This window comes from Podarcis tiliguerta (assembly GCF_965153285.1).
Source record: "Podarcis tiliguerta genome assembly, chromosome: 4".
NCBI classification, from domain to species: Eukaryota; Metazoa; Chordata; class Lepidosauria; order Squamata; family Lacertidae; genus Podarcis; species Podarcis tiliguerta.
Genome location: NC_139537.1, coordinates 12,308,857 through 12,325,010, shown reverse-complemented (window position 1 = coordinate 12,325,010; position 16,154 = coordinate 12,308,857). Strand labels below are relative to the sequence as shown.

Here is a 16,154-nt window from a genome sequence, read left to right as displayed (position 1 = left end):
CCTTCCCAACTATAAAAGGTAAATGTAAAGGGACCCCTGACCATTAGGTCCAGTCATGACCGACTCTGGGGTTGCAGCGCTCATCTTGCTTTATTGGCCGAGGGAGCCGGCATACAGCTTCCGGGTCATGTGGCCAGCATGAATAAGCTTTCTTCAGGTGAACCAGAGCAGTGCAAAGAAACACCATTTACCTTCCCGCCAGAGCGGTACCTATTTATCTACTTGCACTTTGACGTGCTTTCGAACTGCTAGGTTGGCAGGAGCAGGGACCGAGCAATGGGAGCTCACCCCGTCCCAGGGATTCGAACCACCTTCCTTCTGATCGGCAACTCCTAGGCTCTGTGGTTTAACCCACAGCACCACCCGCGTCCCTTATTCCCAACTATAGCAAAGCTCTAAATACATGGAGATGCATTTCCCTTCCTTCCTTCCCTTCTTCCTCTATCTTAGATTATCTAGTTAGGGTTTGGGGACCTATTTTACCAATGTGACTCTGTACTTGTGTGTAGAAGAAGAGAAAGACTAGCACCATACAGCACACAACAATCTCTCAGCAGAACCACCTCAAAACCCCGTCATCCCTGGCTATTGGTTATGCTGACTGATGCGCTTGGGATGATGACATGCTCTGAAATGTGTAAAACACCCATGTATTGAGCTTGTCACTTGTCATGAACAACCTATTCAGGCAACAGCGTGCATGGAGAGTTGTCCCCAAATGAGCCTAGATATTATTCAAGAAGCACTGAAAATATTACAGAAGGCAGCAATAGAATCTGAAAACATGTTGCGGTTCTTCATTATGGTCTGGTCCATGCATAAGCCTGCCCCGCAAATGCAGGCTGAAGGAGACCAGCTTTTGACATTGTTCCCATTTGGACCATTTCTTATTCAAATGGGATATTTTGGTTCACGAACATCCTGCTGCTCCCCCTGAAAGGGGAAGAGTGCGAGTGTTCACAGAGAATACTGAGGTTTTTTAAAGTGTTTAGCAGAAGCAGCCTAAGGCAGTTGCCTCACTCTGCCGAATGGTAGCGCCGGCCTTGCATACTCTGGAAATGTTAGAAATGCAACTAATTACTGCTGTATTTTCTGCTTCCATGAAAGCTGTCGTCTTCCACCACCATTTGGAAATTTTGTAGGTGTTAAGGCAACACCTACAAGGTGTTAAGGCAACACCTACACCTACATACTCTACTCAAGGCGAGTATGCTTCTTTTTTGAAGTTACATTTTGGTAACAAATCAGTACAGTGATACCTTGGGTTAAGAACTTAATTCGTTCTGGAGGTCCATTCTTAACGTGAAACTGTTCATAACCTGAGGTACCACTTTAGCTAATGGGGCCTCCCGCTGCCACCACACGATTTCTGTTCTCATCCTGAAGCAAAGTTCTTAACCCGAGGTACTATTTCTGGGTTAGCGAGGTCTGTAACTTGAAGCATCTGTAACCTGAGCTACCACTATATTGTGGCCCTTTCTCCATCCTCTCACAACGAGCCTGTAGGCTGAGATTAAGTGATGTGCCAAGCTCACCCAGTGAGCAAGGATTTGTGTATTTCTCTGGTGAAAGTTTAGTACAGTGGTACCTCGCAAGACGAATGCCTCGCAAGACGAAAAACTCGCAAGACGAAAGAGTTTTTCGTTTTCTGAGTTGCTTCGCAAGACGGATTTCCCTATGGGCTTGCTTCGCAAGATGAAACAGTCTTGCACCTTTTTTTTTAAAACCGCCAATGCATTCCTACGGGAAACCGTCAATACACAGTGGTGCTTCGCAAGATGAAAAAACTCGTAGAACGAAAAAACTCGCAGAACGAATTAATTTCGTCTTGCGAGTCACCACTGTACTTCTAAATATGGCTTTGCCTTAGCTCTGACTATGCTCAGTATTCCTATGACATAGAACACTCCATTACATTTTTGCTACTATTCTGTTTGTGGCTATCACTGTGGTGTGTACTTCGTAGCAGGACTAGAATGGCAAAGACCAAATGACAATGACCTTAACATTACATTGTTTAAAATCTGTTTCAGTGAGATTCTTTGGGCATGAGAAGCACCTGGTCCTATCATGCAGCCGCCGAACCTCATTTGTATAGCTAGATGCTATCCAGTTTGCTAAAGTCAGAAAAAACAGTTGGTGAAGCTGTGGTTAATGGGTCAGAACAGGACCAGAGATATCTAGCTCAAATCCCCATGAAACTCCAACAACGACTCCCTCTCATTGTGAGGATAAAAGAGAGGAAATGTATGTGTTATATATTTATTGCATTTTCATGGGGTGTAATCCAACATCATACTCTTCTGATTATTAACAGATGGACTGACACCCCTCCATGTGTTGTTTGGGAGGTGGGGGCCCTCCCAACCCCCCCAGACAATTTTTGGGGGCACAGAGGGAGAAGGGGGGAAAGCCTAATTGTGCAAGTGGGAGTTCTTGCATAGGGTTTCTGCTGATGGGGTTGGTTAAGTGAAACCCACCCACCCTGTATACCGCCAAGGCCTGCTATGAGAGAAAGGATGGCATACAAATGAAATAATAAAAGGGGGGAAATGCTTTCTTAAACCATGTTAGACGAAGGCAGGAGAAAAATGCAACCCATCACTAAAATGTGGTCTCCATTTCCTGCTTTCCGCTTCTTCCCTGGATGTGATTATACATCTGCTGTCATCAGAAACAGGAAGGTTAAACCTTACACGACAATGTTGAATTCTTTGATCGTTGCCTGAGCTTGGAGACACCAACACTTATGTACAACAAAAACATCTGTTATTGGAGAATCCATCTGGGTATTGGAGAGTGCAAGGTGAATGAAGTGAGTTTTCTGGTGCTTAGCAAAATGTTTGTACTGCAAGACCAAGAGAAATTTGAAAAAGACATCTTCAGGACCCATCAGTCTTCTTCCTTTTGAGAGAGTGCCTGAGAAGCACTTAGGAGGAATCAACATTACAGTGAAGTGTAAACATGCAGAAAAGAGTCAACAGGGAGATATTTCCAATTTGTCATTCAGCATTCTTGGCTGTTTGATCTCTGTGCATTCCATGTTGAATTGATCTGACCTGCACCTCTGGGACTAATGAGTGGAATGAAACTTAGCTATTGACAACTTTCACACATCCCAGTTGTTCTAGCGCAGTTCTCGGCTTAATAAATAAATACCATAACATGCATTAACAATGCTCATTTTGAGAGACGGTGTGTTTTAGAAACCTGATGTGGAAATGGGATGCGATAGACTTAGGGACAAACATGGGTAATAGACTAATTCATTCATTCCTACTTGCCAGCATGGCTGGAAGGCAGAGAAGGGCCATAGCTCAGTGGTATTGCATCTGCCTCACATGCAGAAGGTCCCAGGTTCAATCCCCAGGCAGGCTGGGAAACCCTGGCCTCAAACCCTGGAGAGCCAGTCCTATTCAGTCTGTACAATACTGAGCTAGGTGCAGGGACAGATTTAGGGCAATTCAAGCAGTGTGGTCACCCTGGGTTTGCAGCCAAGAAGGGCACCTTCTCAAAGCCAGGTGAGGGCTTGCCTGGCTTTGGAAAGGAGGCGTGAGGGTTCTGGTAGAGTCCTAGAGTCCTCTTGTCTCCTTCCCAGTCAAGCACTTACCAGGGATTTGGGTAGGAGGGCTCTAGGACCCTGCCAGAACCTCAAGCCTAAAGCCCTGCTTAAGCTGGTGATGCAAAGGGCTGTGGGAATGGCATCAAATGGCCTTGCACAGAACAGCATATTAGCAAGGTAATATGCTTGGTAAATAAGAGGTATGACAGGCAGCTTCCTGTGTCCCCGTGGCACAGAGTGATAATCAGCTGGTAGTCAACTGACTTGGGGAAGAGCAGTATCCAGATGGGACACATATGATCATCTTAGCAGCTGAGCAGATGAAGAGAACAATGAAGAAATTATGTCTGTGTCACCAGATAAGAGTCACGACAACTGACAAATATTGCCATTGAGAATCATAACACACTATCACAGTTATTATTATTATTACAGTGGTGCCCCGCAAGACGAATGCCTCGCAAGACGGAAAACCCACTAGACGAAAGGGTTTTCCGTTTTTCAATGGGCTTCGCAGGACGAATTTCTCTATGGGCTTGCTTCGCAAGACGAAAATGTCTTGCGATTCTTGCGATTTTTTTTCACTCCCCACCCCCTTTTTCTAAGGCACTAAGCTGCTAATAGCCTTTTAGCAGCTAATCCGCTAATCCCTTAAGCCTTTAATAGCCGCTAATAGCCGCTAAACCGCTAATAGCGCTAATCCGCTAAAAGGTTGCTTCGCAAGACGAAAAAACCGCTAGACGAAGAGACTCGCGGAACGGATTCTTTTCGTCTTGCGAGGCACCACTGTATTATTATTATTATTATTATTCCCAAAAGAAGTTCTGCAGAACCAGCATGATACAGTGGTACCTCAGGTTACATATGCTTCAGGTTACAGACTCCGCTAACCCAGAAATAGTGCTTCAGGTTAAGAACTTTGCTTCAGGATGATAACAGAAATCATGCTCTGGTGGTGCGGTGGCAGCAGCAGGCCCCATTATCTAAAGTGGTGCTTCAGGTTAAGAACAGTTTCAGGTTAAGTACGGACCTCCGGAACGAATTAAGTACTTAACCTGAGGTACCACTGTACAGCCAAAGTTATGTTTTAAGTCAATATTGGTTTCAATGGGAGAATTAAGGAAATGCTCGACTTGGAGTGGTTCACATCAAATCAGCATCCTTAACAAAGGCCAGACACTTTGCACTGCAACATCTGCCCTGACTGGTGAAAGCTGCTTTTCAAGTATCCAGACATGACATCTACCATGCAGTTAATAAGATTATAAAATTAAAAATACGTATAGGTACTGTGAAGCTGCCTTATGGCCAGTGCTTTTCCATCCCAAAAAAGGGGGTAATCTCATTCCATCTGAGACTCAGAAAACACCATGACAGGAAATAAGGCTGCCATAGGGGGTAGCAACAGAACTGATGATGCTAGAGAAGAAACTAATTTTTAATTTTTTTTTAGTTTCTTCTATTAGATTCACAAAATGTTTAGGGGTATGCATACCCCTGCGTCCCCCCGGAAAAAAGCACTGCTTATAGCAATTCAGGACATTGGTTTTTATAGTAGCCCAGTGTTTCCCAAACTTGGGTCTCCATCTGTTTTTGGACTACAATTCCTATCAACCCTGACTGCTGGTCTTGCTAGCTGGGGACAATGGGAGTTGTAGTCCAAAAACAGCTGGAGACCCAAGTTTGGAAAACACTGATCTAGCCCAATACAGTTATGGCTAGTCCTGGAAAGAAGTCAGTTGCGGGAAGCAGGTGTTTGTAGAATCTTTTCACCTCCAAGCTACCGTATTTTTTGCTCTATAAGACTCATTTTTCCCTCCTAAAAAGTAAGGGGAAATGTGTGTGTGTCTTATGGAGCGAATGCAGGCTGCACAGCTATCCCAAAAGCCAGAACATCAAGAGGGATTGCTGCTTTCACTGCGCAGTGATCCCTCTTGCTGTTCTGGCTTCTGAGATTCAGAATATTTCTTTTCTTTGTTTTCCTCCTCCAAAAACTAGGTGCGTCTTGTGGTCTGGTGCGTCTTATAGAGCAAAAAATACAGTACTTTCTTTCCTCCCCCCACATTTCACATTTCCATCTGTGCAAGTGACCATTTGCTTCAGACCTGATGTTTATTTCTAATCTTCATACTGCAGTCTTCTGCAGTCCCATGTTAACCTGCAGGTGTATTTCTGCGAGGGGTGTGCGTTTAAAGTTTTTTTTTTAAAAAAATATTTTTTATTGATCAATTTCCACATAACAAATTATCAGACCATATAATCACATACATTATTCCCCCTCCCCCAGGACTTCCCTCGGCTCCTCTCCCTGATTTCTCTTCAGATACCGTATTTTTCGCCCTATAGGACACACTTTTTCCCCTCCAAAAATGAAGGGGAAATGTGTGTGTATCCTATGGGATGAATGCAGGCTTCAGGAAGCTATCCGCAAGCCTTGCGAGCCCGGCAGGAGTTCCCGCTGGGCTCCCAAGGCTTGCGGATAGCAGCCTGTTTTGGGGGCTGGGGTCGGGGGAAGCTCGGGCTTCCCCCGCCCCAGCCCTGCGCCTGGGGAAAAATAATAATCCCCCCCTTTATTTCCCCCCCAAAACTAAATGCGCCCTATGGGCCGGTGAGCCCTATAGGGCGAAAAATATGGTATTTTCTCTGCATATTATAAAATTGTACATATCCTTACATATCTATCCTTCATGTTATCAACCAATAAATTTGTGTGTGTTTATTCAAAACCTACCAAGTAGTCCAGTTCATTTTGTTGTCTTTTTAAATAGTTTGCAAAAAGTTTCCATTCCTCCATGAGGTCGCAGTTGTCCTTGTCTTGCAATTTGTAGGTCAATTTGGCCAGTTCTGCATTATTCATCAATTTCTTCTGCCACTGTTCTTTCGTTGGGATTTCCTCATTCTTCCATCCCTGTGCTATCAAGACTCTTGCCGCTGTTGTAGCAGACATAAATAAATTCTTTGTTTTCCTTGGCAGGTTTAATGGTTTTTTAAATTTCCTCTTCTCCCTCCAGTTTGGTTTATACCTAACATAGGGGTTTTTTTATTGTTTAGTAGTGACATGTTCTCTACAGAGAATCTCAGTCCTTCTCTTAGGTCCAGAAAAGGAATAAGCCCTGAGGGCTTTCTGTTGCTTTGCTATTTCCAGCAAGCGTAGCAGATCCGGTCCCTGCGGTGGACTCTAATCTGCCGGAGGCAGTCAAAATAATGAACCACATGTGATCATGGTCAGGGTGACTCTGGTTCTTTTGAAAGTATGACTGTTCTTTGGGGCAGGAGCAGGAAGACAGTGATGCCTTAAAAATAAAACTGCTTTCTGAATAGTCTGCCTTAACATTTGGGTTTGAGGAACTCTCGTTCTCTTGCAGGGAATACAGATATATTCTTCATTTCTATGCATATCCTGAGAGATCCAGCCACAGTATAGAATCCCTGGAAAATACTAAATGTGGCTTCCGGTTGGATTTCTATGGATGGTGGGGAAAAATATGGATAACAAAGCTGTTTATATTCTACCTGGGACAGGCCTGTGTAACTTATCATTCCCTCAAGCCTAATGCAGCTCACTAGTTTTGTCTTGTGTGACTGGAATCATAGGATTGTAGAGTCGGAAGGAATCACAGAAATCATCTAGTCCAAACCCCTGCAATGCAGGAATCTTTTGCCCAGTTTAGGGCTCAAACCCACAACCCTGAGATTAAGAGTCTTATATCACTCTCATATAACATCATTCCTAGCCCGACTGCACTGACTGCCAATTAGTTTCAAGGGTCAATTCAAAGTGCTGGTTTTGACCTGTTAAGGCTTAAATGGCTCAGGACTGAAATTCCCCAAGGGCCATATGAACCAACTCACTCTTCGATCATCGCCCAAGCCCCTTCTTCATGTGCCCCCTCCTTGGGAGGTCCAGAGGGTGGCAGCAGGAGAAGCGGCCTTTTCTGTGGTGGCTCCCCACTTGTGGAATGCTCTGCCAGGGAGACTCACCTGGCGGTTTCGTTACATATATTTAGGCACCAGGCAAAAACATTCCTCTTCTCCTAAGCCTTTGACTAATTAAACAATATATGACCTTTTAAACTACGGAGCGGGTATTGTTTTGTTTGTTATTATGCGTCCTCATTTTGTATTTTTGTGCTGTAAACCAGTGTTCCCCAACCTTGGGCCTCCAGCTGTTTTTGGACTACAACTCCCATCATCCCTCGCTAGCAAGACCAGTGGTCAAGGATGATGGAAGTTGTAGTCCAAAAACAGCTGGAGGCCTAAGGTTGGGGAACACTGCTGTAAACCACCCTGTGATCTTCACATGAAGGGTGCTATACAAATTTCAACAACAACAACATGTAGATCAATTTCATATAGGTAACTACAGTCATACCTCGGGTTACAGACGCTTCAGGTTGCTTTTTTTCAGGTTACAGACGAGCTGAAACCTGGAAGTACCGGAATGGCTGCGCATGTGCAGAAGCGCTAAATCACGCTTTGCGCATGCGCAGAAGTGCCGAATTGACGCGCCACTGCGGGTTGCAAACACTGCAGGTTGCGAACGTGCTTCCTGAATGGATCATGTTTGCAGCCCGAGCGGCCACTGTATTTCAGATCCAGTGCAGATACTGACTTGGATAGCAATCTCCACGTAAAAGACTTCTTGCAAAATCAAGGTATTCAGTGGATGCTGAAAAGACCTTAGAAATGGAGCTTGCCTTATATGTAATGCGGGGGAGGGGGCTTCCAAAAGGTTTGGGCAACCACACTAAGGGTTGGTATCCTGCATTATGTGGAACAGACCACTTGAAGTGATGCAGGAGGCCCTCTATGGTAGTTAAAACTTTACTACATGCCCGTTTCATTTTGTTTTAGCTTAGGCAAAATTATGGGGCTTGCTTAAAAGGTAAAGGGACCCCTGACCATTAGGTCCAGCCGTGGCCGACTCTGGGGTTGCAGTGCTCATCTCGCTTTATTGGCCGAGGGAACCAGTGTACAGCTGCCGGGTCATGTGGCCAGCATGACTAAGCCGCTTCTGGCAAACCAGAGCAGCACACGGAAATGCCGTTTACCTTCCTGCCAGAGTGGTACCTATTTATCTACTTGCACTTTGACGTGCTTTCAAACTGCTAGGTTGGCAGGAGGGGGCTTGCTTATATCAGAGCATATGCTCTTAAAATGAAAGCTATAAAATAATTTTATATCTGAAGCTCATTTATGTTTCCCCCTTGTTTTTGAACAAAATATATATGTGATCAACTACATTGTAGATGCAACTTGCCAGATAATTATGGGAAAGTCGTACTGTAGGAGACTTTGGGAGACTTTGCCATCCCAGATCCTCTATTTTACATGTCAAAAACTAACACTGAAGTAGGGTGCATGGTCAAAGCACATTTGGCAACTGAAAGTGGTGTTCACCTGCAATAGACTGTTGAAGGCTGCTGAATTATTCACAATGTGTATTGAACATTATCCTGTTTAGAAGTTTGTTTATCTTGATGTTTGGCAACTGAAAGTGCCTGCCAGTATTGGGCTGCTAAGCTGTATTCGCCATCCTTGTTTTGTGTTCAGAAGCTGTTTTATGCCATGGCTATTTTGCATCTAGAGATAATTTTTTAGGAAAAAAATGCCACTGTACCACTGTACAGGTGCGGAAGGTTGTTCTGTCTTTTCATATACTGTATTTTAGTCCTGAGTGTTTTATTCCTCAGTGTTCTTTGTCTGGCTTCATCTGCTGGGGCCATCATCATGCATGGAAGACCATTTACTGTATTTTTATAATAATATAATATAATATAATATAATATAATATAATATAATATAATATAATATAATATAATATAATATTTTTATCCTACTCCTGACCCCCTCCTCTGGCAATCTGCACAGAATTTTGCTTAATGGTTGCCATCAATTTGATTTTAATTAATTTTTATAATGAAAGGTTTTTAGAATGTTGGATTATTTTGATTGTTGTTAGCTGCCCTGAGCCCAGCTTCAGCTGGGGAGGGCGGGGTATAAATAGAATTTATTATTATTTATTATTATTATTATTTCTCTAAGGAGCTCAGGGCAGGACCCATTGCTTCCCACCTGCAAACACCTGTTTATCCTTGCCACACTCCTGTGGTGAATCTGAGAGATAGTGGACTGGCTTGGAGTAGCCCAAGGTCATTCTATCTACTGAGCCACGACTGGATTCTAAACCTCTCTCTTTCATTTTCTACTGCTTCTACTGCTTCAGCTCTGAGCCCTGCACCACACAGGCTCTGCAATAACTTACCATTCACCATGCCAGGAATTAGATCTAGAAATGCGGCCCCCAATCCTTTCTGCCTGGCCCTCGGAATTCTCCCTAGGCCTCACCCCATATGTACCCTCCTCAGTTGTTTTTGTCTAGTTGGAATGTGTTCTTGAAATGTGACAATGCCTCTGGCTTGCCTGGATGAGGGATATGTGTGTGTGTGTGTGTGTGTCTGGAAACAGCGGACTATTGCACTGCTTGAATTGGATCTATTGCACAAAGGTGAGAGTAACATAATTGTTCCATCCTAACGTCAAAGGGACGCGGGTGGCGCTGTGGGTTAAAGCCTCAGTGCCTAGGGCTTGCCGATCGAAAGGTCGGCGGTTCGAATCCCCGCGGCGGGGTGCGCTCCCGCTGTTCGGTCCCAGCGCCTGCCAACCTAGCAGTTCGAAAGCACCCCTGGGTGCAAGTAGATAAATAGGGACCGCTTACTAGCGGGAAGGTAAACGGCGTTTCCATGTGCGGCTCTGGCTCGCCAGAGCAGCGATGTCACACTGGCCACGTGACCCGGAAGTGTCTTCGGACAGCGCTGGCCCTTGGCCTCCTTGAGTGAGATGGGCGCACAACCCTAGAGTCTGTCAAGACTGGCCCGTACGGGCAGGGGTACCTTTTAACGTCAAAGGAGAATGAATGCAGTTTGAGTTTTGACTTGCAAAAGCAATAATCCCCCCCCCCCATAAAACAGCAGCATAGAAGTATACGGCGCCATGCATACCTCAATCAGATCCCTGAGATTTCTTGACTAAGAATTTTCTAGGACATGATTTGTTTGTTTCTTAATGGAACAGTTGGCAGCATCAGCCAGAACAACTGTTTTCTCGAAGCCACTGCTCTGTTTGAGAGTCATACTGAAGCCATTTCCTCGAGAACCCCTTCTCTATCTTTGTGTGACGCTTTCCTTCTTTAGACCTGAGATATATTAGGGCTCTCTGTTATTTTCTCTCATCCTTACTGCATCAGACTTGTATTTTTCAGACAACTAGCTGGAAGTGATGTTGAAAAGGTCTTAAAAAAACCCCAACACACTCAAAAACTTTCTGCCAAAACACCACATTTGGTGTCATTTAGGCCTGCCCAAAATATTTACTTTCTCTCTCTTTTTTGCAATTGGGAGTAGCATTTTGATAGGGATAAATTGTTCATGATTGTGTGAGTGTTAACTTTTTTCTTTGAACTTCTTTGTGTCTCCCAGCAAAGACAGCTAGGCTGCTATTTCCTAAGTGCTCCTCCAACCCCTGTGGCAGCCTCTGCTTCTTCCTATTACAGACTTCCCCAATTGGCTGCTTTCTGGGTACTTTGGTCTACAGTTGCCACCAGCCCCAGGCAGCATAACTTGGTGTGGCTATATTTGTTGTTTGTAATGCTTAATGAAAATATTTAAGCAAGCAAAAAACACAGTCCTCCTTTGAAGTTTGCACTTGTTTGAATTTTGCAATGCAGTTATCCCACCAAGTAATATGTACGCAATGGTAAAACGTCCATTATGTGTATTAGTGAAGATAACATACAAAAATGCGTTGTGTTAGGAAAAGATGTGACAGCAAAAGGAGAAACGGGCACTAAAATGCTGATTAATTTTAATGGGGACTTTTTTAGAATTGCAAACTGATGTGGAGAACTTGACTTAAGGGTTGAAGAAAATGAGAAATGGAAATTGACAGATTCATCTACCTCCAGTGACCGAGTTTGGTCTCTCAAATTTAAAGGCGCTGACCTTTAAAGCCCTAAATGACCTCAGTCCAGTATACATGAAGGAGAGTCTCCATCCCCATCGTTCTGCCCGGACACCGGGGTCCAGCTCCGAGGGCCTTCTGGCGGTCCCCTCGCTGCGAGAAGCCAAGTTACAGGGAACCAGGCAGAGGGCCTTCTCAGTAGTGGCACCCGCCCTGTGGAACACCCTTCCACCAGATATCAAAGAGAAGAACAACTACCAGACCTTTAGAAGACATCTGAAGGCAGCCCTCTTTAGGGATCTAAATCTAAAATTGCCTTCAGACATCATCTTGTGATTTCCAGAGCCTCCCCAGGATTAGAAGATGGAAAGGAGAGGGGGGGGGATGCCTGCCATCTACATATTAATGGGCTGAAGTGTCAGAGGGCTACTGCCAGTGGTTTCATGTAGATATTAAACGGTAACTAGAGCAGAGACTGAGAGCAAGCGAGGGCAGTTTTACAAAGGGTCCACCATCCTGCTTCCTGCAGTGGGCGGCCACTAAGCAACATTAAGAGCCCAGGAACATCAACAAAAGGGCTGCAGTGACCACCAATCCTTTACTTGCTAAAAGTTGTAAGAAGAAGACGTGAGAATTCAGGCTCTCCATTCAAGCTGTAAGAGCTTCTCATTAGCACCCACCTGGATTTCCCCCCTAATGAAAGACAGCAGTACATATTAAGTAGTTGCTACAATGTACAGTATAGGCAACTTGCTAGCTTTAAACACGATTTGTTTACCCATCCCTGTTAAAAATGCACGACCAATGCTGGGCTAAGAATAGTTCCTCCTTTGGGACTGACATTTTCTGAGTGGAAAAATCATCGGGGGGGGGGGGGAGAAGAAGGTGGCTGTTCCTATTTCTCCTCCTTCCTCCTTCTGCCTTTCCCTTGCTGGTTACTTTTCTATTCCTTTACAGACAGACAGACAGACAGACAGACAGACAGACAGACTTTCCCTTCCTCAGCCTTCTCGCCTCTTCTTATGAATTTGCAGAGGTTGGTGCAAAAGCTCCTCATTTTAAAGAAATCCTAAAAGCCACTGGCAGATATTATGCTTATCCTACACAATTTGCTGGGTGCTGATAGGGAAGGCTGGAGCCAAACATTACCACTTTAATTTTCTTGAAATATGTGCTGCAGTGGGTTGGTAAGAAATCATTCCCCAACCCCCTCCCCCAACTTAATTTCTGAAGACAGCTGCAAAATCCACCGTGCGTATTAGTAGTTTCTGGCTATCTATAAGGAGTTGTTCTACCGTGTGCAGTGGGTATATTGCACTGGACTTTGGATGATTTATTTCCCCTGTCCAAGAAACTGTAGTGGCTGACATGAGAGTGACAGCAGCGGGGTCCATGGGAGTTTTCTGTTTCATAGAATCATAGCATTGTAGAGCTAGAAGGAAACACGAGGGTCATTTAGTCCAACCCCTTGCAATACAGGATTTTTTTTGCCCAACATGGGTTTCGAACCCACAACCCCAAGATTAAGAGTCTCATGCTTTACCAACTGAGCTATTCTGGCCTACTGCTCACTGTATTGTTAAGTCTATGTCTTGGCTAGGGATGGGGGAGAAATTCAATTCAGTTCGCATTCAAAGGCGACCCTGTCCAACATTCGCTTTCCAAAACAGTACATGCACCAAAACGCAGCGGTCCTTTGAAATGCACACAGAGCCAGTGTGGTGTAGTGGTTAAGAGCGGTAGTCTCGTAATCTGGGGAACTGGGTTCGCTTCCCCGCTCCTCCACATGCAGCTGCTGGGTGACCTTGGGCCAGTCACACTTCTGTGAAGTCTCTCAGCGCCACTCACCTCACAGAGTGTTTGTTGTGGGGGAGGAAGGGAAAGGAGAATGTTAGCCGCTTTGAGACTCCTGAAGGGGAGTGAAAGGCGGGATATCAAATCCAAACTCTTCTTCTTCTTCTTCAAATTCTGCTGTGCGTTTCTCCGACCAAGTCATATACTGGACATAAAAATGCATATACCCGTGAAACTAGTTTTCAAAATGCATTATATTTGGCAAAATGCTTTGCCAAAATGTGTGCGTGGCACAAAATTGCATACAAACGTGTAAATTAGGAGAAATTTGCAATGCAATGCTGATAAATTTTCACGAGGACTATTTTATTGTTATTGTTCTTAAATCACAATCTGATGCAGAAATTTAACAGTGGCAAAATGAGAAACTGAGTGAAACTCAAATTGATTGATTCGCCTACCCCTAATATGGGATGTACCATTTATTTCTAGCTGTGTGCTCGTGTGACTGAATGCTCCTTATTTCCAAAATGATTTCCTGCACATTGACCCCTCATGTCAGGAAATCTGACACCCTAATTGTCAATATGCAGTTGGGTTGTAGTTTTTTTGAATGCAAGGCTGAACACTAAATCATGAGCTCCCACTGATGGTCAGAAGTGGTAGAGCCCACTCAACAGATTTACTAACTCAATGAGAACTAGGCTGCTGCGCATACTTGTGAATGGAGGTTTTTGCTTCTTGGTTGGGCTGTGGCATTAATTTCCTGGCGTATATTTGGACATGACCAATTCAGAATTGCGGGTGCCAGAATGCGAGAGTATAACTCAGCCCTGAATTCTGCATGTTCACAGCTTCCCCCATCATTTCTTGAGGCGTGTAAAGTGCCTCCACCGTTTAAAAGCCATCAGTGTCAGTGAGCTATCTTGGAATCGCTTCCTCCACGACAACCCCCACCAGTATTTCATAACCAGCCTTTCTGCTCATCTTGCTGGAGGAGAGGGAGCAAATAGGTTAGGACCTACTCTCCCTTCCCTGTTTTCCAAACAGATTAGCACTGGGGGCTGGGGAGGGAGTGAACTTGTGTGTCCGGAGAGGCATTCTTAACTCAGCCCGGCGCTGTCCCTAATCAGACGCTGTATTTGTAAGTGGAACATGTTGAATCTGTCATGGGTGATGATGACGTTGCCGCTGTTAAAAAAGACGCTGCATCTTGAGCAAGGCGAGACGGAAACATTGCAGACTGCAACCTCAGAATAGAAAGGAGGTCCCTATTGTCTCTCTCTCTCTCCCCCCCCCCACCCCAACATCTAACACTGATTGCATTTGTGAAACATTTCAAAACAAACAAAACCTCAAAGACGTTGGGAAGTATAAGGGACTCAGCTGGTTGCAATTTTAAATCCTCACCTTTTCCCCCACCCTCCCTGGGCAAGCTTCTTCGTTTTTCTTCCTCCACCTCCTCCTCCTCCTCTTCCTCCTCCTCTTGCAACCTCTCCCCCCCCCCCCGGCATCGCTTCACTCCTGGTTTCTTTTTCACCGGTTTTTTAAAATGCTGGGATGCAAAGCAACTGAGGTCTCTCTCTCAAGTTGCAGCTGCCGAAATCTCTCCTAATTGCCTTTGCTGGGCATGATGCTCTGTAGAGGCAGGGAAGAGGAGACGTGTAGCTTTCATTCAGTGCCTTCAAGACATGTCTTTCCTGTAGTCAGCGGGGAGCAAAAAAAAAGGGGGGGAAAGCCCAGAGATCAATGCATTTGAAACTGACAGAGAGAACGAATGCTTCTTAGTAGCACATGCTGAGGATTGCGTGTGTGTGTGTTAGTGTGGTTGTGTGTGTGGTTTGTGCAGAGCAGAGGAGCTGCGTCCTGGTCCATATGCTCCTTGCTTACTGCAATGTTTTTTGCATGTTACTGTGCACTCCGGACTAACGTGAAGGTAAGAGGAGACGAGACGGCAATCCTGGAAGGACTGTGCATCTTTCTTTCTTTTCCTTCCTTCCTTCCTTCTTTTTTTTCTTCCCCCCTTTGACAAACCAAACCAGCTGCAGAAAATGTCTACCTTTTGTGTTGCTTGGTACTTTAGAAATTGCTGCTCGAACAGGCATATCATTACAGGTGGTTGTGCGGGATTTATTTTTTATTGTGTCTGCGCGGCTTAATTGGAGAAGCATGCCGTTAATGTTTTCACAGCGTAGTGACCTTCTCCGTGTGACGGTTTGTAGTTCGGGTTTGACTCTTGCACCGGCAGAATAACAGGCTAGCTTGGTGTGTGTGTGTATGGCTTTTTTCTGTTTTAAGGGGGGCTGTTCTCTTTCGTAAAGGTCCCAGTAGGCCACGGATGAGACTCTGGAGGCTCCTGTTTTATGCCAGTTTGCTGCTTTGGGTTTAAGGCGAAGAAATCAGAATTCATTCAGCTTTGCTTCCTTCGTGCCTCCGGTGCTATGAGCTTGCTTGTTTTCTTGCTGATGATCTGTCTGGAAAAACCAGAGATCTGTCTGCTGTAGCTAGACTCTTGCGCCAGTCTGTTTCTAGCTTGTCACGAAATGCATACGAGCCAAATGTTGAAATATGTCCGGCAATACGAGCAATATGTTGAGGTGGTGGTGGTGGTGGGGACTGCCTGGCCCCCCAATGCTTAAGAAAGAAACCCTTTTGGCTTCCTCGGTCACTTTGATCAGGCTTTTGACATCCACATTCTGTTGGCTTTTCTTTATTAACCTCCCCCCAACCCAACAACTTCCAACACAAAAGTTGCTGAATATTTTTCCTTGTCCCCAACCGAGGGCAAGCCAAGCTGAAAGGATGGGTGACACGGCGCTCTGCCGTAAGACGAGGAAGT

At 44.9% G+C, this 16,154-nt stretch overlaps 1 protein-coding gene across 24 annotated transcripts in view; it reads left to right on the top strand.

The window, feature by feature from the left end:
- The window catches only part of DLG2 (discs large MAGUK scaffold protein 2), a 901,255-nt gene that overhangs the window by 287,270 nt on the left and 597,831 nt on the right, over positions 1-16,154 (top strand). For 4 of the 24 annotated variants that reach the window (XM_083436186.1, XM_083436192.1, XM_083436190.1 and 1 more), the window contains exon 1: positions 14,885-15,251. The exons of 18 other annotated variants lie outside the window; for them this stretch is intronic. In XM_083436186.1, the coding sequence (XP_083292312.1) occupies positions 15,210-15,251 (42 nt within the window). In that variant the 5' untranslated portion in view covers positions 14,885-15,209. Of the gene's footprint in view, positions 1-14,884; positions 15,252-16,154 lie in introns of those variants that run through there. 2 more of the 24 variants (XM_083436198.1, XM_083436189.1) reach the window with 1 other exon arrangement.